At 37.8% G+C, this 21336-nt stretch overlaps 1 protein-coding gene across 1 annotated transcript in view; it reads right to left on the reverse strand.

Annotated features, from left to right (window-relative positions):
- The window catches only part of DNM3 (dynamin 3), a 178191-nt gene that overhangs the window by 122694 nt on the left and 34161 nt on the right, over positions 1-21336 (reverse strand). The window contains 7 exon segments of the mRNA XM_009892901.1: positions 6352-6381; positions 8024-8072; positions 11718-11788; positions 14228-14314; positions 16933-17071; positions 18548-18615; positions 19387-19522. Of these exon segments, the coding sequence (XP_009891203.1) occupies positions 6352-6381; positions 8024-8072; positions 11718-11788; positions 14228-14314; positions 16933-17071; positions 18548-18615; positions 19387-19522 (580 nt within the window).

Here is a 21336-nt window from a genome sequence, read left to right on the forward strand (position 1 = left end):
CTATACAATAACACATCATAAAAATCCATACAATTTATATATGACTACTCTGACTGTTCTAGTCTAACGGTTAAAGCCATTTGTAAAGTTGAACACTAGGAACAGCACCTAGTTTCTGGTGAAGAAAGTGGCTTCTGGCACACATTGGGTATTTTCGAAGGGGTTGAATCAAGTGACAAAGCAGAGACGCCTTCTACAATTAATTTGAAATTGAGAGAGAAAGTGGTAAGGAGAGGTATATAAGACCTATTTTCCTCTTATAAGGTAGAAGAGGGAAAGAAAAGAGATTAAAAAAAAAAAACTAAGGCAGAAATAAAAAATCAGGAAAAATGGGTAAAGCAGAACTTTGCAAAATAGATACAAACCCAAGATGAAAGAACAGATGGGAAAGCATACCTGTAAACACTTAGGCCAGGAGGCTACATCATGCAAAGAAGAATAACAAAAGAAAACTTAAGAGGAATGAAACAACTCCAGAAGTGAAGGGAAGAATGGTCATGAGAACTGGTTTATGGATCATATATATAGAAACTGTCAATTTTATTGGAACATTTATTGTTTTCCGATACATATCTGAGGAAGCAAACAGTCCTTCCTATCATTCTCTGAACAAGTCAACAGAACTCTCCCAATCACACAGATGGAGGGAACCTCAGCTATTCTGTTTCTCCCCATATCAACACCCTTTACTTGCCTATGAAGTATTGAGATAGAAAGAAGCAGCACTCAGAGAAGCTCTTCAGAACTCCCTCAGTAAGTCCCACAAGCATGGACTTGTGTGATGAAACATGGGTTTCCTTTTGCTTTTGGGGAAATATACAAGATTCTGACATTCCTCTCACAGGGCTTTACAAGACCAGTAACTCCAATATCAACAGATAACCAGAGAAAAACACTTCTCCATATCTGTTCCTTGTCATCTATACAAGTTTCAGAATCAGAATTCCCTACCATTCAGCACTCATGCTAATGTAATCTCCCTGAAGAAACCAGCTTTGGTATTGCACAGAGCAAGAGACTAAGTTATAGTTGATAACCAAAGAAAGAGATCAGGAGTTGTACCTGAAAAGCTGGGAAAAGTATTGGCAATGTACATAATCCAAGAGCATCAATGTCATTTCAAAGAAGTAAGAAAACCACTGAAGATCCAAAAAACAGTCTATGGCTTTTCAGCCTGTAAGAAAATTGCTAAGAAAACATTGATTTGGTTCTGAAGACCGAGTAAGCTATGAGAGAACTGGACATGACTCCCATAAAGAGACTCCAGGGTCCGGCCCAAGCAGACCAGATAGATTAGCCTATATCACAAAGGTTTCTGCAGACGTTCGTCATTACTTTTAATATTCATGTCCACTGAAGAAAGTGAGAGAGGGCGCATTACAGTTTACACATAGACAAGGAATGCTTGTCCAAGTGCAAGTTAAGGGAAACAAACTGATACGATCTTGATTACCCATCAAATCCTCATTTTATTTTACAATGTTTATTGAAGTAAACTTTTAACAGGAAACAAGCAATACGCATATATAGCCAGCGTACTGGCCTTCAGGCAGCTGCCACAGAACAAGTTGTGGAACCAAGTTAATTTCATTTTTTTTCTGCACTGAACTACACAATCGCAAATGCAAGAAGTTTCAGGGGAAAAAAAACATCAACAGGAAATTAAGGTTCCCCAACCACTTGTCTGTAAAGCAGACTAAATACTTCACAGCAAATGCAAAAGCAGTTATTCTCATGCTATAACGAAACTGAAGTGAGAGGCTATGAGAGAGCATGCTGTTTAACCATGCTGTCTGCGACTGAAAATGCTGTGTTGCTGCCTATAAAGCACACATCCACATACGGGAAGCACAGGCAGCCAGGCCAGCACACTACTGAAAACTGGTCTGGACACACATCTTAGAGAGGGTAAAGATATGAAGACAGATATCACAGTGGGGATAAAGAGGTGGTTTCTGGAAGCAAACCAACGAGAAACACCTAAGTAGCATGTTCAAGAACCTTACAGGTGATGAGCACTTAAAAGGCAAGTGGAGCAGCACTATGCTTATTCCATTCAGTGCTTTCCCTCATCATTACCATAGGCTTTGTAGCATGTTAACAGAGTGAAATTTTCTCAATTTGACAAAAACACATTTGTGGTAGAGGTCTCAGAATAGACCAAGCCAAGATTTTAAAATCTAAACTATACAAACCACTTAAGAAGTAATGAAGCTTTTAATGCATTTAACGTAGGAACTACATTAGTTGCATAGCTCCAAAAAGGCTGTCTTGCTCCAGTCCACACATCTCCCCATAGATGCATAACCATCACTGGGTGTGGACAGAAACAAGCTGACTTGGTAATACAAACATTGGTCACTGACCACTGTCTTGTAAAGGAAGGAATTAGCTAGTTATTTCCTCAAAAATCCTGTGTGCTGAGGATTAGATCCAGCTGTCATTCCTGCACAACACTGCATGAAGAGCAGGGCACCAAGCTACAGCAGTATCTTGGGTACGTGTTTTTCATGTGCAAATTTCTAGACCTGTTTATCTATACCCCTCTGAGAAAACAAGGTATTGTGTTCTCTAAAATATCCTGGACACTACAACAGACCATAATTTTCCAAAATACCTGGAAGCAGCTCCAGGGGACATGAAGGCCGAGAAGATGAGCTTAGAGTGCTAAGCTCATTTTCTTTCCATTGAATTGTTCCTGTTTCTCAGGCACATTTTGTTAACTATGAAAAGCTACACTTTCAAAATACTCAGTGCCAGTGTTGGGGTCAGGGGGAGGGAGATGTTGGATCAAGGTGTAAGTGCAAAAAACAAAGCAAGATTAAGCAACATTGTTTCCAGAGAAGCTAAATTACACCTTAGACTCCAGCCAATTTCTCAAAAAATAACTCAAGCTATATTTTAGAAATAAGTGTTCTTCCACAGGCAACAAGCAGCAAAGATTTTCAAAGAGACTTCTGAAGTTTAGAAAGGTCTGATGGGGAGAGTTGTTGGGCTTTTAAAACTTACGTGTTAGCTATGTTGTATAGTACTTCAGCTTGAAAAATGAAAGTAGTGGGTTTCATTATTGTTTGCACTAGTTTATTTTCTGGTTGGTTTGGATTTAAAAGATCCATTTCAATATTTTCTATTATATTTCTAAATGTCACTCTGTGCAAACCGGATATTAGTGACGTGAGTTATGAACTTCAGGAAGGTGAAAAATATGGGCATTGCCAGAAGCTAGTGAAGACAATATTCTGACCGGTAGTTGGACTCCATGTACAGGATGAACAAGAGATGACACAGTTCCTTCCTTCAGGGTCCTGATATCTAATCTGGGTGTCTGAAAAATGAAACTTAGAGGGTACGAATGCACATGAGCAAACCAGAAGGAAGTCATTTTGTGATAGTTCAGCTGCACAAAACCCGAATCATATCTGTTGTTCTTATTCTCCATCGCTTCACGGATAAACAGGAAAACAGGATTTGACACAATAGGTACATTTTATGTATTGCTGCATGTCTTATTCATTCCATTAAAACAAATAAGGTATTTGTAAAGAAATACATTAGAGAATTAGAAGTGTTCCATTTGTTCAAGAGAAGTATTTGAAAGATGATTTCAAGGTAAGTGAGAGATAAGTGAAGTTGGCTGGGCAGACAGAAATACAAGCGTGAAAATCAAAAGACTGGCTACTTCCGCAACAATACAAGCAGCAGCATTTGTTGAGTTAATATAACTCTCTATTAAAGTTATGTTACATAAGCCCATGGAAATAATTTTGAACACAGAGCACAACTCCCGACACTACTCTATCTTCTAATCACTGTCATAATAACATGTGTTACCAAATAGTAAGCACATTGAGAGAATACAAATTGCAAAAACTACTCTGTGAGGCATCCTGGGTTCTTTGGGTTCAATTATTAAGATAATCACACTACAGAGGCTAAAAAGGAACAACAGGTTAGAGAGGAAACCTAATACAGTATTTCACTGTAATTTGCCAAACGTCAGAGCATAAACTGCTTAGATCTGATCTGATAATGAATGCAAAAGAAATCTCATGACACTGCTTCCGCCAAAATCACTGCACAACGTATTGCATAACCTTAAAATAACGACAGTGGCTTGAGTCCTAAACACATGTCTACTTTAAAGAAAAATTTAAATCTTTAGTGAAGCAAAGCACTCAGTAGTGAAAAATTGAAACATGCTTCCAAATGTAGTTAAACAAAGATTGAGGTGATCAAGTCAAACATAAAGGAAACTTAACCCAAAAATTAAGTACAGTTAAAGGCCATTTAGAACAGCAACACTTCTCTAGTCTTGATAAGGTGAAAATTCAACAGCAGTATGTCTCATTCAAGGATATTTCAAAATTTAGCATCATGGGGTTGTCCATGGGCACCACTTCTTTTACAGAAACACTGCATTTCTTAACAGAACAGCCTTGCTGTGATTTTTCATGACTTCCTTACTGCCCATGGTACAAGTTTCCATTTCCATCTACTTGCTTAAAAAAATTCTGTAAACACATTTTTTTCCTGGGTCATGCAAGGTAACAGGATTTCAGTATTTCTGAAGAAAAGAAGCTGCAAAGTATGCTACAAAGCAGGATTAAAAAGAAAAAAAAAAAAAGTTATTTATTAGCACAATAGTTCAGGCCAACTGATGGGGTCTGAATGCTTCTTGTGTCCAGAACAACCAAATCAGATTGCTGGCATAACGTTGTAAAAGAGGCAGGTAAAACAAAGCCTTCGAACCCAAACCTCCAAATCACTTGGACAGTGACTGGAATCTTATAGTTCAGATTAAGCCCCTTCTCCAATTACAGGGGCTACTTCAAGCACAGCAGGAGATTTTGCTGCAGACTTAAAACACAATAAATTACATATAATCCTCTATAATTTGAGTATCTTGCATTCTCACACACAGAGTATCAATTGGCCACAGGGAGCAATGACACCTTCATCTTCAAAGGTTTATCATGAAGGGGAGCTTTAAACTAAATTTTAGTCACCAAAACAAATCTCAACACACAAAATACACAGTTAAGAGTGGGTCAGCTTTCAGGAACCAGACCTTGCTAGTGTGCTATGTAAAACCAAGCATTACACTGATTATTTCAAGCAAATTAGAAGACAGACTAACCTGTGGCTTAAAAAGAAACTTTGTGGAGTCAGGTCAAAACCTCAGGCGGTAGCAAAGAAAAGACAAACAAAAAAGGCCAAAGATTAAGCGTGAGAGTATAAATTAGTAGTAGAGGAAAAAGGAGCAAAAACATGTTAAGAGGAATTTGCATTACACTTCTTTCAAAAATGCAATATTGCTGCACTCATCTATTTCTGAGACACATAGAAATCATTAATAGTGATCTGCACCATACCAGTTCAAAGCAAGCTACAAAAAAGAAAAGCAAATGAGCATCCCACTATTTGGGGAAAACTTGACAATCTTGATCTCCCAAGAGATTCAATTCAACTGCTGTTAGGATCAGTGCTGCCTAGTCCTTTTTCCTTTATTGAACATTAGTTTAAGTTTGTTTGAAAAGATAACAAATATAATTTGATGATGTGACAACAAACTGGAAAAATGTGTTTTCATCATAGATATTACCAAGAATGCACACGATACAGAGATTTACTTCTTACACCTAACCATCTCCGAACCAGGAGTAACTTGTTATAAAATTAACTGCTGTTTAGACAATTAATTCTAATTAGTAATATTAAAGGCATTCACATATTTATTTACTCATGAGGTGGAAGGGTTAGAAAGGAGTCTGTCCATGATGTATTGATCCTCCTGGTGCTATGAAAAGAATGCTAAAAAGGCTTTAAATATCTCTAAGTCTATTAATAAAACTCACTTTTTTATCAGAAGTAATCCCTTTGTATAAACAAAATACCAGTAACAGTACCTGTACCCATAAACAGCATGTTCATTTAAACAACAGCTAATGTTTCCTTTCGATTATCAGAAATTTATTTGCCCACCTTCCAAAAAGAGGTTTCCTATGAATAGAGGCACTTACAACAGATAAATACTGCTTTCCAGTTATATAATAAAATAAACATCATTAGTCATTTTAGTTTGAGAAACTCAGTAAATTATAAAATATTAATTTTATTCAAAGTTTTCTATAACATTAAGTTATACTAGTTCATACTTGTAACAGCAGGTTAGTAGCAGTTAAGTGATGAATTGCAATTATACTTTGTTGAGAAAATGTTACAGACAAGACAGTTTAACATTAAGTAGTTTAGTAGCAAGTATTCAACAAACCAATGAGTTAGAGACAAACTTTGCCCTGTGAGAAGCTAAATGGAAAAGCAACAATAAAGCTTACAGAACTTAGCTCGTACAATTTGCCTTGAAGGCGGTAGATTGGTTCCCTGAAATAGCAAATTGCAAAAATGAAGTTTTATTTCAGAAACATTTTCTCATTCCTTTCAACTCCAAACAATTAATTTACAAACATCTGTTTATTATATTTAAAATAAAAGGTTCAGCAAAGTCCTTTATACCAAAAGTAACCTAGTTTCAACATTTAATGCCAAGCTTTTTCTCCACTTCTTTGGAGAGAGAACATTCACTTAATTAAAAAATCATTCATTTTATTTGTATATTTTTGAAGAGTCAGATAATTGGTCGATTTTCCTTTTATGGGACACTCCAAAGTGATGATGGTTGTTGTGTTTGACACATGTTCCGGCACAGCTAGATAAGAAGGAAATCTCTCCTCAGAAGAGAGAGACAAGTCTTTGAAGCCATTTCAGTTGTTTAGACCTTTCAACCTTTTTCATTTTAGTCCAAACTGTATATTACATCAAAAATGCCACTCACGTTGGTCAGGTTCCGGGGGACCATCACATCCAAGAGGTTGATGAATTATTTTAACTAATATCTCAAAAATAACTAGCACTTTCTTTGTGGAAGAGGTTGGATTTCTATCCCTAAGGTGACAACTAAGTTTGCAAAAAAGCTAGAACTCTCATCTACAACAGCAGAATAGGAGACTTTCTGAAGTCTCAGGTTTATCACCTGAGGGATCTAAACTCAGTGGTCACATGTGAAAACCTTGACATTTCATTCCTAAGCATTCTTGGACCAAATTGCACATGAAAACATCAGGAAGACATTCAATTTGGGTAATCATTTATTCAAAATTTCATTGTCTTATTTTTACTAGAATTTTTTATATCCTTTCGAACTATGTATCAATTCCATAATATTTTCTTTCTCTTTAAGACTTTGCAAAACCCTCAAAGTGAGCAGAAACCCTCAAAGTTGTAGCATTTTCATTATTCTCATCTCATATAAAAACCAGGACCGATTCCGTGAAGTAGTGAACACCCCTGGTCCACACAAAAGCAAAGAAAGAAGCAAAGCTCAGGAGCACTTAGCATCTTGCAGAATCAATCCCATATTCTTATGTGATAAAAAGAAACAAACAAGTAATTTCATTAATGAATCTCAGTGAAAATGCTAATTAAACTGAGACCATCGACCAGTTATTCTTTGTTTCCTTTGAGAGAGGACTGTGGTACACAGCCAACATTTTTGTGAAGTCAGCTGAAAGTTTTCAGAAGAGGTAAAGGCAAATCTGCTTTTGCTTGCTTAATTGCCCCTTTACTGCTATTAAGCTGTGAACATGTAAGAACTAGTAAAACAACTATAACAAAAGCACACACAAGCAAGTACTCACCGGTGTTTTGGATTCTGAAATTCACAAGTTTACAGTTAATGACAAAATACATTGACGTGTAACATGAAAGACTCAATGCACTAAATGGCATGGGAGGGAAAACACTAACCAGCAGAGCAAGCAGTAGCAGAGATATTAAACAATAAATGATCACAATGAAAGTCACGTGGCTCAAAAAAATTCAGTAAAACAAGGCGATGATGATGCATTTTATATATGTTTGAAGCAGAAAAAGTGATACACTTACAACAAATAAACACAGCCAAGAAAACCAAAACAACTTAGATTAACTTGCACATGCTGTTATCCATTCTCTGTTAGGTGCCTACCTGATTTCCCACTGCACTTTTGTTAACCTGACTGCTTCTTTGTTGGGCACTAAGAAAAGCAGAGGAAAAGAGTTATACTGAAGAAACTCAAGCTAAGCCAGCTCCTGAGGGATAGATTTTAGCAGTAATAGTTACTTCTGAATCCAGCACAGAAATCTAGAGTAACAAAAGAAACACAGCAAAATCATTGCATATATGTGCATATTTCAATTACTTTTTCTTACAGTATAGGAATGCGTGCTTATATTTGCCTGCTTAGGACAGAAGGGACACGCACAGCAGACAGCAGAGTAATCATCTCCTTTGTAACAACATCCTACTTGGATTGGTAAAGGTTACTAAAAGCACAGAGAAATTATGGCCCATGCGGGTCACTTTGGAAACATTAGCCTCTATAAATATTCAAGAGAGACAAAAAGCAAGCCATTTCTGTTATTTAGTGCAATACAACAAAATCCTCCCCTGCTGGAGGCTCCTTAATAGCTTTGTCTTGACAGTTTGTTTTGGATATTATTCTAATATTTATATGCACTTCGAGGGTGTAAATATAACCAATGGAGGAAGCCATCACAAAGCTGGTTCAAAAAAGCTGGAATCTTAAAAGAATAGAGCATATTTGAAATTAGAGCATATTTTAAATATTTTGCTCAATTCTTGAACTCTGGTAATCCCAGTTCCTGAAACAAAACACACTCCTGTCTCAAAAACATACAAGTTGCCATCAATTCTAAAAGCATTTGCATTATGTGGTGGTTTGTGAGTGTTAGGCCATAAAATTCAAATATTGCTGGAAAGAGGAAAAAAGTGTTCAACCAGCAGGCTTTGGCTACTTGACTACCAGAGCAGCCACTGGTGACAGGAAGTTTTGCTTGGATTAGATTATACCATTTAGACAGCCATTGATGAACTGAAGAAAGAAGCATATGTATTAGATGAGCTACAAACACTGCTCTGAAAGAGTAAGAAAGATACGCTTGGATCACAGCCTACGGGCCAATCCTGCAACTGTTTTGTGCACAGCTGCTGTTCCAAAGAGTTGATGAAGCACCAAACTCAGCCCTGTCCCAATTCTGATCCTGCCTGTTAGACAACACTCTATCAAACCAGCAGTCCACATGCTGTCCATGAGAAGACCCCCAAGGATGTTTATTCCATGTACCTGTTCAATGGGCTTAGCTCTCAATCATCCAGAACCTTTTGACCAAATAACACTGCATGTCTCTGGTGCATCATCTGAGTTGCATAAGCTTTGGTGCATAAATTATGATTAAATAACATGCACACAGAAAACACAGCACTAACCCCTCACCAATTTCAATCTGTTGTTTGAGAAACACACATGAGATGGCTTTAGGAAACCTAATTGCCATTCATTTGTTTTGGTTTGGGTTTTTTTTATTACTATTTTTTTTATCACCTTAGGAAAGCTAAGACCACTAACATCATAAAAAGAAACCCAAGCCTTTTAGAAATAGCCCAGCAATTGGTCCTCTATTTACTATTCCAAATACAAATTACTCTTTATGTAGACTGAAGCATGTAGCTATGTCTGAGTTACATCAACTGGAAACAAATCCAATCCCAACATTTTACCACCCATTCTGTTAAATGAGACAAACATTAATATTATAAGATTTCACGATTTCATAACTATGCAAAGTTGTTCTAAAAACTGGCATTCTTAAATCCTTCTCACGTCAATTCACATTGCACTGTACCTGCCTTAGGCCCTGCAATGCTGCAAGGTAGTTTGAAATGTCTTGTGCTCTCATTCCTATGAACAAGACTCACAGGACTTAACAAAACACTGGGGTCACATGAGACAACTGGCTAGAAGACTCAGCAAAAGAAAGGAAACACTAGGGAATCTGGGGAACCTATAGCCCAGGATGTTTAGAGACTACAGAAGCTTATATGTTACCCAAAAATTATTTCATTTTCCAGTTCTAATAGAATTAATATAACAATAATATGATCACAGTTTAAAATGTGTATTTTGCTACTGCTTAGCTCATAAATTAATATATTTTACATTTTAAATTGTTCTTAGTTATCCAAGTTTTCTCTTCCAGTTGAGCACAAGTCAACAAAGATACTTCCCTTTCCATCAGTTTCAACCTCTAGAAACCACTTGCTTAAACTTATCAGTGAACTTAAGCAAAGAGCCATTTGTTATCTGCTTACACCCCGCGTACAGCAGCTGTGGATTTCTAGATCTCAACTGGCAAAAGAGGAGGCAGCTTTCCCAAGAAATTGAACTCGGGCATTCAACTCCTTGGAAAAGACACAGCAGTGAGGACCATGGACTGAACTACAGGCCCCAGCAGCAACACCCATGAGGGGGACGTTTCCAGGGGGGAGACATAATGAAATAGCTCCAGATATAGCTGGCACTCCTGAATCTAAGACTATAAAACATGGAAGGTTCCAACTTGACACAAGTAAAAGTCATTTCACAGGAGGAGAGGCAAGCATTGGAACAGGCTGCATAGAGAGGCTGGAGAATCTCCAGTTTTAGAAGTTTTCCAGATCTGATTGACAAAGCCCTGAGTAACCTGGTCTGAACTCAGCATTGACCCTCCTCTGAGCAAGAGCTTGGACTATGTGACTTCCCAAGGTCACAACACACACCATGAATATATATGGAGTGTTTTTAGCAGACTTTTTCCTGTCAGAAAAGGATGAAGAGAAGTAAATAGCAGGCAGGTTGTTATCTTGACCTCTAGAAGGCCAGCTACCATTCCTACAACATCCTGTCATTTGTCAAGAGAACTGATTAAGATATATAAGACCTGCAAACAATTCTAGAGAAAGTTGTTCAAACCAAACACATAAACAGTGCCTGGCTTTGCCTTCCCGCTTCTCAGTTTACTGAACTCCATGTTTTAAACCTTTAAGGCATACTGCCAAAGATGTAGACCTTCCTTCACAGAGCTAACTAGAATAGGCCATAGTGTAATACGTACTGTGGTGCCAAACTTTGTTGCCAGCATCCAACATGGATGAAACCTGTGATTCCAAACACTGTTATGGCAAAGATGGCATGAATATGACTGAAGGAACATTTATTCTTCAAAGAGTGAAGACATCTTTAATTCTTTTACTCGTGTCAAAACATTGGTATGAAGTCCCTGAGGCACAAATTGCTGGAAGCTGAGGGAGAACATTCTGCAGAATATTCTCACAGCCTTTTCAATTAAGCAAGGAGAACGTCAAACCAGGCCCTGCAGGGCATTCTCCTACTATTATTCTCTAAAGCCAAACAGCAGGCCCACTTATAATTCAGTGACATCCACTACTCTGAGCAAAACTGTTTCACACTGACTCACAGCTCCCAAAATATGCATTCGCAACAATGTGGAAAGACCACCAATACTACACATTTTTGTGATCCTAAAATGGATACAGTGAGGGCATCAGCTTGCCAAAGCTGCTTCCTGAGACAAATATGATTCAGGACCAAGACATAATCTTCAGCTTCAGTGAAACTGAACTGGGATGAAGAATCACCTACAAGTGGGACAGAGTTTAATACCATGTATATTGAGAAAGAGCATGCTCCTGCATGTTTGGGACTTTGCCGCTCACATCTTCACTGTCACACTTCAGGGCTTGTGTTCTGAACTTAATGTAAAAAAAAAGAAAAAAAAAAAAAAAAGACAATGTCTATACAACAAAGTCTTAATATACATACTTTGCGAAGCCAATGAAGTCTTCATGGTTGGTGTTGATGTAAGAAACCTGGATATCAATCAGCAGCAGCACCTATTAGGGGAGACAGGAGAGCAAAAAAAAAAAAGATGGCTAAGGTACAGGAGAGAGATTGAGGAAAAGGATGGGAGAAAAGAACAGAACTTTCGAGTTTTCTGCATTATTTAATATCCCTTTCATACTTGTTCAAGCCAAAAGCAACAATATTTTCTAAATCCCACCACTTCTGTTCGTGTGCTTGTTTAATAAGCTAGACCACAGAAGTGCTATTCCCTCTTCCTATTTTTTTTCCCTAACAGACCTCATTTTTTTTTTACTATCTTGGCCCTTGTCCACTTTAAAAATATCACTCATACATGGCCAGAGAGCATTTAATAATATATAACATAATATATAACATAGATTCTAGCTCCACATTTTGCAAGTTAAGCAAAATTCTTTTATTTGTACCATTCCAGCCAAGCCAGCAAAGGAACCCAAACCTTAAACCTAAATTTTCTTTAGGTACTACACAAAGAAGTGATAGGTAAGCTAGCCCTGTTCCAGAAAATGTACAGTCCAGGTACCAGACAGCCATTCTGGTGCATACATCTGGCTTGAGAGATAGGCTAGTCAATGAAATAACAGAATTAATGGTTTCTGTACTTATCACTTGCCAGGCCTTTAATAGCCCAGAGATAGAATTTGATTCAAACCTGAAAATCTAACTTGGCAAAGAACTCACTAAGGTATTAGAGAAAGGTCGCTTCCATCCTTGAACAGCTTCTTGAACATGCATGAAGCTGCACTTTCCCCCATCTTTTCAGACTTCCATATATAAGCAGAGAGCAAGGAAGAAACCTATTGCTACCAAATGGTAGCATTTAATCTCCTCAAAGTGCACAGTTATTCCTGTACAGCTCCTCAAACACAGCATCACTCCCAAATTCTTCACAATTTCCAGAAGATTTTAAGTGCCTTACTCAGAGCAAAAGATGGGGATTTCGGTCTAGCTCTGACCTCTGAAAATACCCTCACTAATGTTTTGATTTATTAATGATAACTGCTAACAGCACAAATAATGATGTGAATATGTGACAATAACCTATTTGACCAATTCTTGGCATTTACAGAAAGTTGGTATTTTGTACTTTCTTCTGGGAAATTGCCAGGTATGTGCACACAATGAAGAATGGAATAAGAAGAAAGACGACTCAATTATTCTAAGTAACTTGTATCTTCTTCCAAATTTTGAAATAACTGAGTGTGCTAACTAGAATTCCCTGCAAGTACCAGCCCAGCAAATACAATTTTTTAAAAATTATTTTTAAGACTACATTCACAGCACAGATTAAAGGCAAAGAAGGAGGACATGCTGCACAGCTCCCTAGCTTGCACAGGGACAGAACTGGAGAGCCAGGAGTCCAGAACAACTTAGGAGCTCTGCCTATCCCTTCTTCCCCAAATATTTCTGTTGTCACACTCTGCACTCTCCAGACAGTAATTCCTGTTTCCATGTCCAGTAGATTTACTCACATGTAATCTAAGCTTTGAAGTTTCCTAGATACAGAGGGCTTAGCGGGGTGATGAATGTTCTAAAGAAGTTTCTCTGAAAATATTTTTTTTTTTTTTAAACTTTAAGGAAAACAACGGTCAGAAAAGCTGTACTTCCATGAACCTGGAATGGTGCTGGTTAACAAACGCTTCAAAGTCTGAGTTTAAAATACCACAAACTAAAATCATCAACTTGATAGCAATCCCTGCCTTTCAGAAAGGCAACAGGAGGAATCTTTTTCTTGCTGATTTTAGAATCCAAATGAGAAATTACTTTATTAATTTCCAGATTTGAGACACTGCCTTTCACAGCACACAATAGCCCTCGGGGGTCAGTTCCAGTGGTTCTACAGTACGCACCTCAGCAAGCCTGTCCACATGGCCAGAGACAGACAAGGCCAAGTTGCTCAGCTCAGACTGCATGCTGATGCTATTGCTCAGCAACACAGAACTTGAGCAGCAATGCTTGCCAGAGCTCACACATCCACTACATGGCTTGTCACTCCCACAAGAGTCCCAGTACAATCGCTTGTGGGCCTCACTGTAATTTGAATATGGGATTGGTATGTTAAAAAAAAAAAAAACAACTTGGAAACAAAGTGAAAAAAAAAAAGGCTGGGTATTTCTGTGTCTGTTTGTTTAATCAATGATCGATTTCACACAAGCAGCTGTTGTGGCACAGCTAAGAAGAGATGGCACATTGTGGCACAGGAACAAGCCAACACTACTTTAAACCACTAATCCTTATCTTGAAAGACCAGATTAGGATTTTCTGTAATGATTCTAGTGTCCTCTGTCAAAGCTCAGTGGTAGAAGATCAAATTCTCTCCCCCTCTAAAATGTGCAGCCTGCTGAAAAAAAGAAAAGAAAAATCTTTCATTGCCTTACTGTACTTTGTACATAAGAACTTCCCTCCTCCACACACTTCCCCAAACCATTAGGTCTCCTATTTATTCTCACCTGATCCTTGGTCTTCTCTTCTCTTTCACGAATATAGCTAGCAACAATTCTTTCTGTTTCCTCACACAACCTTGGATATGTTGCCAACTGAAAAGCAAAATTAATAGCAATTTATATCTGCAGAGTGGCTTCAGCAGAATACAAACAGAGGAATCTCCAGCTCTCCTCTTTGGAATAAAGCAATTATTATAAATGTTTGGGCTAAAAGTTAACTACACTACGAAGCAAGCCTTACTTGCTCTTAAGGGTCATTTTCCAGAGAAACTGGAGACACCCAAGCCCTTGGATTGTTTCTGTGCTTTTGCTCCGTGGAACATTGAGGAAAAGACACTTTGGACATGTGAGCCACAGTTTATCACCCTTGTGATGAGGTTTCTCTATGCCTCTGTCTTCTACTGTGCTTAATTCCAGAGTGGGGTTTTAAAAAATTTCCAAGTTTCTTGTTCTTTGAAGGCTCCACCTTGTGGCAACATCTTTACATCTCAGTAACAATAATTAAACATGTAAACAGCAAAACACAACAGTAAATTCGGCCAATAGCACTGGGAAAAAAAATCTGCACAATTAATTCAAGTGACACATCTTCCAAACTTTGACAAAAGGTAAAAATCCTGGAAACTCTGCTCAAAATATTGCAGTGAATCTGCTTCTCTACAAACTCTGTCAAAAAGATTGTCACCCTTTCCTGTTTTAAGGAATAGCTCCTTTACCTGCTCATTGGTGCAAAAAAATTTGCATTATTCAGGAAAATGCAAAGGATATAACATGATATCTCTCAGCAACTTCAGCATACCTGTGCTGACATCCCAGAACCAATCCTGTACTTGCTACTACTAGGGTACCCTGAACTCTGAGACAGTGGGAAAGACAGACGGACAGAAGGCAAGACAGTAAAAGTAGCCAGTTAGCTTAGAAGTCTACAAGAGTCAATGGGCTCTTCATGGGAGAAAAGAGAATTGAAAATCAGCAACTGTGAGTTGGCAATGCTCCAGACAAGTGAGTCACGGTATTGACAGGTGACAGCTTTCCTATGAAGGTGAAAAGTGTGAGAAAGAAAAGCTTCACATTAATATATCTGCCATGCTTCCTTAACCGCAGCTGGGGGGGCGGGGGTGAAGTTTGTGGTTTCATTTTAAGAGTAGACACCAACTGAAGCACCCACTTCAGGAAAACCATTCCCAAATACTCATGGTAATGCTACGCTTAGTTTTGATGAACGTGTTTCTTAATTTATTGCACTTCAGCATCTTGAGTTAAAAGTTTAATTAATGAACACAACTTTCACACCAGGAAGTTCAATGCTCCTTCCACTTAAATGTTCAACATTTCTGTGCGGCAAGCTCATTTGTCAATACTAATGTACGGATGTACAAATACAAGGGAGACAAAAATCTTCCTAGCTTTCCACTTCTAACCTTTTGAGAGCTGGAGATCAGACGTTTTGGGGTTGTGTATGAAAACAGCATGGGAGAAGTTGTGGACCCATTACGTTGCAAAGAACTGTAGTGCTAGCCATTAATGTTTAAACACAGAAAGACCATTTTTGTCACCTTAACAGACATCTGAACACATTTGAGGCCTTTGCTCTAGAAAAGTTTCACTATTTCTTCTTAGCATTGGAAAAGAAAACTTTAAAGTACTTTTTTTTTTGCTTTTACACATGTCAAATTGCTGTCTATTTCCCATTTTCAGTGCCAATGAAAACACGGTTTTAAAGAGGAAACTGGGGGCAACTCTTGACTCAACAAAACTCCAGTCATGAGATGTATATACATAATTGTCCTGGTTTGAGGTAAAAAAGAACCAATTTTCTGTTCAGTAATTTTACTTTTTAGCTAAGCTTCTTCTAACTACTGAAATTAACAGCATATTGTGCAGACACTGTTCACTCTCTCAGAGTGGTAAGACCTATGTTTACAGTTGATGCCAAGGAATGGTAGCAGAGAGGCTTTTGCTTATGCTTATTGCTATAACAACCAAGGTCAGCTAACTTTGTTATTTGCCCCATTGGAGGCTCAGAAGCAGAAAAACATAGAGGGGTCACACCTGTGGGGAGGAACGGACAGGACAGGTGACCCAAAACTGACCAGAGTATTCTATCCCATCTGCCTCATGCTGAATGTAAAAGCTGAGGGATCAAAGAGTCAGTGCTCTTTCTTCAATGGCCAGCGTCCAAGGAGGACTCTGTCTGTTCATCTGCTTTTGATCCCGATCCTGAATCTAGATCCGGAATCCAGTTCCCGTCCGTCACTGAGTCCAGTCTGGGACTTCCCCAGTGCCAGCTGGTGATGTGATCGTCATCCTGGGAGCTTGATACGGTTTTGCATATATCTCATTATTTTCATTTTATTATTAATATTTTCATTAAAGTGGTTTAGTTCCTTCTAAACTCATAGGTCTCCTTCTCTCTCTCCTTCTTCTCCTTGAAGAGTGCGGTGGGGGAGAGCATCTGTCACTCACCCCACTGGCCAGTCTGGCTCAAACCATGACAATATTCAAAACTCAGGAATCAAAAAATGACCATTTCCAGCATTACATTGTTTTGAGAGTTTTGCAGAAGCTGTAATTACTTCAGAGGGTTTTACTCTGTACATCAAGCAACTAGATCAGAAATCTCTTATAACACCATAAAATGCAAGACAGGCTTTATATTATCTACTATACCATCACATTATACTTACATTATGAGACTATTTGCAAGTTACCTTTTTAGTGCACTTCTTGACAGTGTTGATTAACTCTTGCATCACCAGATCCACACTTTTTAAGCAAGGTCCTTTCAGCTTGACTATCTGTTTTTTAACTATGGCTTCAAATGCCATATCTGGAGTAAACAAACCTGTTCTGTGGACATAAAAGAATATGTAACACAGTAATAAAAACATCATGCAAGGAAGATTTTTTTACTGACTTGCTCATATCTTCATTTTCAGAGGCTTACAGCTGAGTAATAACAACCCCTACACAAACAGGCTTCCACAGAACTAAATTTACTCCTTTCTCTAAAAAACAGTGTCAGTGTGAGTAAGAATATAAAAGTAGAAACTTGAAGATGACTGTGAGAACTCTAAAAAGTACTGATATAACGCAGTAAAGCCTCTTCAGCAGTGCATGAAGGGATGAATGGCAGCTGCAGCACTCCATGCATAATCACTTGTATAGCAAACCCATAAGAATCCTGTAGCTGCACTTTTCTCTTCACTCACAATAGGAAACGTGGTTCTGTTACTCAGAGTCCTATATGGAGAATTTCACAGTTGGTCACTGCAGGGTACATGAACCTATACATCAGATACCTCACAGAACCAGTTCTGAACAAACAGGCCTTACTTGTCTTCCAAACACTGCTCGCAAAGGTCTACCTTGGCACATAAATTATATTAAAAAAGCAAACTATAAAAACATGCCCAAAACTATCAGTTCACTCCCATAAATAGCTCATCAAGACCTTTCCATCAATAAGGCCAGAAAAGTTCAAGTACTGCACCACAGCTACTAGACTCAACCATTTGAGAATTTACTATACAAGTACTGCAAAGAACATTTTCCAAAACACTAAGAACAACAAAGCTTGCAAGCAATGCTTTCAAAAGATATTACGTACCCACAAGTGGGTAGGAAGAGGGGAAAAAAAAGAAAAGAAAAAAAAAAGAAAAAATCCACCACATAAGAAGAATCCAAGCTTTTTGGAATCTGTTCTACTGTCAAAAGAATAAAAAAAAATGTGTATGCATCTATGCATCTGATAAAGTGTCCCTCCATAATAGACTGATCACTCCAAAGTGAGATAATTAGGTCATTCCAAAGAAAAAAATAAAAAAAAACAAAAAACAAAACACTCCTCTTCCCAAACCTAATAATATATTGCAAACATATCCACAAAGTGAAACATCAGCCAACTCACTTGTAAATCAGTCATTTCAAGAAATAGTTGAGAATAAAGGGGAGTAACATAGTGCAAGGAGTCTGCCACAACACAACCTGAAAGGTTTTTTTCCATTTCAAGACAGAAGTTTTCCCTCTAAAACTTATGACTTTTCAGAAATACAGGCTTAACAGAACTGCAGATACTACCAGGAAAAAAGTCATTGATTTTCTCTGTAAAATAATTTTCCAGTATTTCCAGGTAAATTAAACTTCTTTGGGCAAACCAACTGTTTGGCCCAAAATAGCTACCTGAAAAAACACAAGGAAGAAAATCAGCCACTGGGAGCAGTGTGTTAGTAAGGTAATCTAGAAGCCAGTAGCCATTGCATTCACGGGTTAAAAAGACCACACCCTCTATAATGTGACTGGGCTTGAAAACATGGGAGCACTTGCCTGATACCATGTATGTTCTTGATTGCATAACTTATTTCTCTCCGGAGTTCCTTCTCATTGAATTCCATCTAGAGGAAGAATTGCATGTGACATCACATTAGGGGAAGTTTTTAATAAAACAGAAAATCTTACCTCTCCCAATATAACTGAAAGATGGGCCAGTTCATCTGGCAAAATACTAATTTCTAATTATGCTAAACAAAGCATAAGTATTTTAAAACATTTTAACACTAAGGTTACAGGCAGCACTAAGGATTGTTGAAAATTATGCACCCTTCCATTCCATATATACCAACAGCTGGAATGACTTTACGGAGTTGACAGAGTAAGCCAGAAACAGGATTTGGAAGATGCAACTTGTTTTTTTTTAAGCCTGGTTTCCTAAGCCATGCAACTTCTGAGATTATGGTCTGTTTCTCCTCCCCTTCCCATTCTACTGTTTGTCAACCAAATTTAAGAGAGGAGTGGTCTCAGTTATGAAGTTATAAAGCTTTCTTTAAGTTTCTTGAAAGCCAGCTAGCTGGAGAGAAGCTAGTTTTGTCACAAATGAAAGGTTCATTACCTACCAAACCGTCATCTGTTCTGTTGGACTGCTAGTTGACCTACCACATTTAAACCCTGGAACCAGCCACAACTCTGATGTTTCAGATTTCTTAGCATGTCTCAGTATCCAAAACTAGAAATTAAGCCAAATGTCTCAATTATAACCTCATGTAATTTCTTCCACAGTTAAGAGCATGTTCTTCCAATCAGACCTCATCTTGGCTTTACTACTATCAGTATGAACATAAGAATACATAAATAAAACACAAAGAAACACCATCAAGATGGATAAGTACCTTCACTAGTTCAAAAGGAAAACGTTCATGGAAAATGCGATTGATTTTGGCACCTCCTGAAAGTTCTAGTGTATCAACCTGATCTCCTGATCCTTCGATTCTTTTTTCAAAGTCCACTGAAAACTGTTGTACCATCCTAAATTTCAAAGCAGGGGAAAAAAAACAAACACACACAATCATTTAAGCATGTCAGCTACCAACTCTTACTTCAGTACTATGTAACTACTAGCGCCTATTAAAACATGTTTAGTAATTGACAAAAGTATCTAACAACAATTCACTCAGCCAAGCTGCCAATTCATAAAATCCATACCTACACACACTTCCCTACACTCCTCCTCTCTCTCAGGGCATAGCTCAGCATATTATTTTCTTTCTTCATAAATGTTTTATTTAAAAAAAAAAAATACTGTTTATTAAACTGTATATTAAAGTCAGCTACAAATACAGAAGGGTACCAAGCCAAATTCGTGTTTCATCAATGATTACAAAATTGTAAATGTTTATTTTTAACATTATTTATTACATAAATTTTTAATATTTTTTAGGAGAAGAAAAAGTGATAGCAGTCTTTTTAGTAGGATAAGCAAATAAAAGTCCTGATGTTTAAATTATAATACTTACTGTATTTGAATAGAAAAGCAAATCCATATTTGGATGCTGTTACAGAAATGGCGGAGCCCAATGGGACAGACCACCACAAGCAAAAATCTCCAATCTTATGGCAAAAGGTACCATTTGCAGAGAGCTTACTTCTCCACAATGGCCCTTTGATCCTTCTAATATCTTTCAAAAACATACAGCCCAATAGCATGATGTGAACCAAGCCACTAAGCTGATCCAGTGCTGGAGAATTTGGGAGAGATTGCTAGGGAACTTATTTTCCCATGCCAACAAGCTAGCCCAAGAAGCAGTACTAACATGTCAATATGGCAGCTGTCAATATCACAAGCTCCAGCTTATATAGTTGTACTTGGACTTCTGCAGCAGAAGCATTTAGAAGAAGACACATGAGAACTCCTCCAGTTATGGAAGATTCATGGATAGCTCTTTTTTTTTTTTTTTTTTTTTTTTTTTTTTTAGTACAGGCATTTGGTCATAAAATTTGAAATGACAGATTCTGCCAAAAAAGTAACATGGTATATCAACTGTACATAAACCTTCGATACCGATATGGCCAGGTTACCAGAATTACACAAAGAGTCTAAGTGTAGAGCCCCAGACTCAATTTTTGAACAGGATTGCAGAAACTTAGGCTCATCTTACGGGGTAAGGTGAGGCAGGTTTGGTTGTTTTTTTTTCTTATATGCATTAAGGAACTTGTTCTCAAGAATTGGCAGAAAGGGTTCTAGTTATGTTACTTTCCACACCCCAAAAGAAAAAGGGAAAGCGAGGAGCATTTTTACTGACAAAAGAAATGAATTTCTCCTATAGCACCTACTTATAATGGAGGAATTAGAAAAAACTATGCAGAGAAGTTTCAAGTAGGATGACTTAGGCTGAAATGAAATTCAATTCTTTTTCCTTTAGAACATGTTACAATTGTAGAGCATGAGATAAGAGCAGCACCTAACAATTCACACCACTTCATATATGCGTTTCTAGCAGTTAAGTCACCAAATATACAGTAAAAAAGACCACATGTGTTGCACTGTCATGAGTCAAAGGTGAAGTCCCTCTATTTTTGCAACCATAACATCTGAAGTGAAGTCATGAGGGACAGACATATTTTTGACACAGTTGGTACAAACACAAGGAGTAAAGCAGAGTCTTCGGCTAGCTCAAGAAAGCCTCCCTAGTTCAGGTGAGCATTTTCCCTTCCGAATCCCAGACTTTTAATTAGAGAATGAATCCTGCCACAAATGTATGCATTTTCACAATCCAGTGCTACTACCATTTATCCCAGAGAATCAAGAAGGCTGAAAACCTTTGAAATCAGTGAGAGCAGGA

The sequence above is a fragment of the Charadrius vociferus genome, unplaced genomic scaffold (genome assembly GCF_000708025.1).
Source record: "Charadrius vociferus isolate BGI_N301 unplaced genomic scaffold, ASM70802v2 scaffold39, whole genome shotgun sequence".
Classification (NCBI taxonomy): domain Eukaryota; kingdom Metazoa; phylum Chordata; class Aves; order Charadriiformes; family Charadriidae; genus Charadrius; species Charadrius vociferus.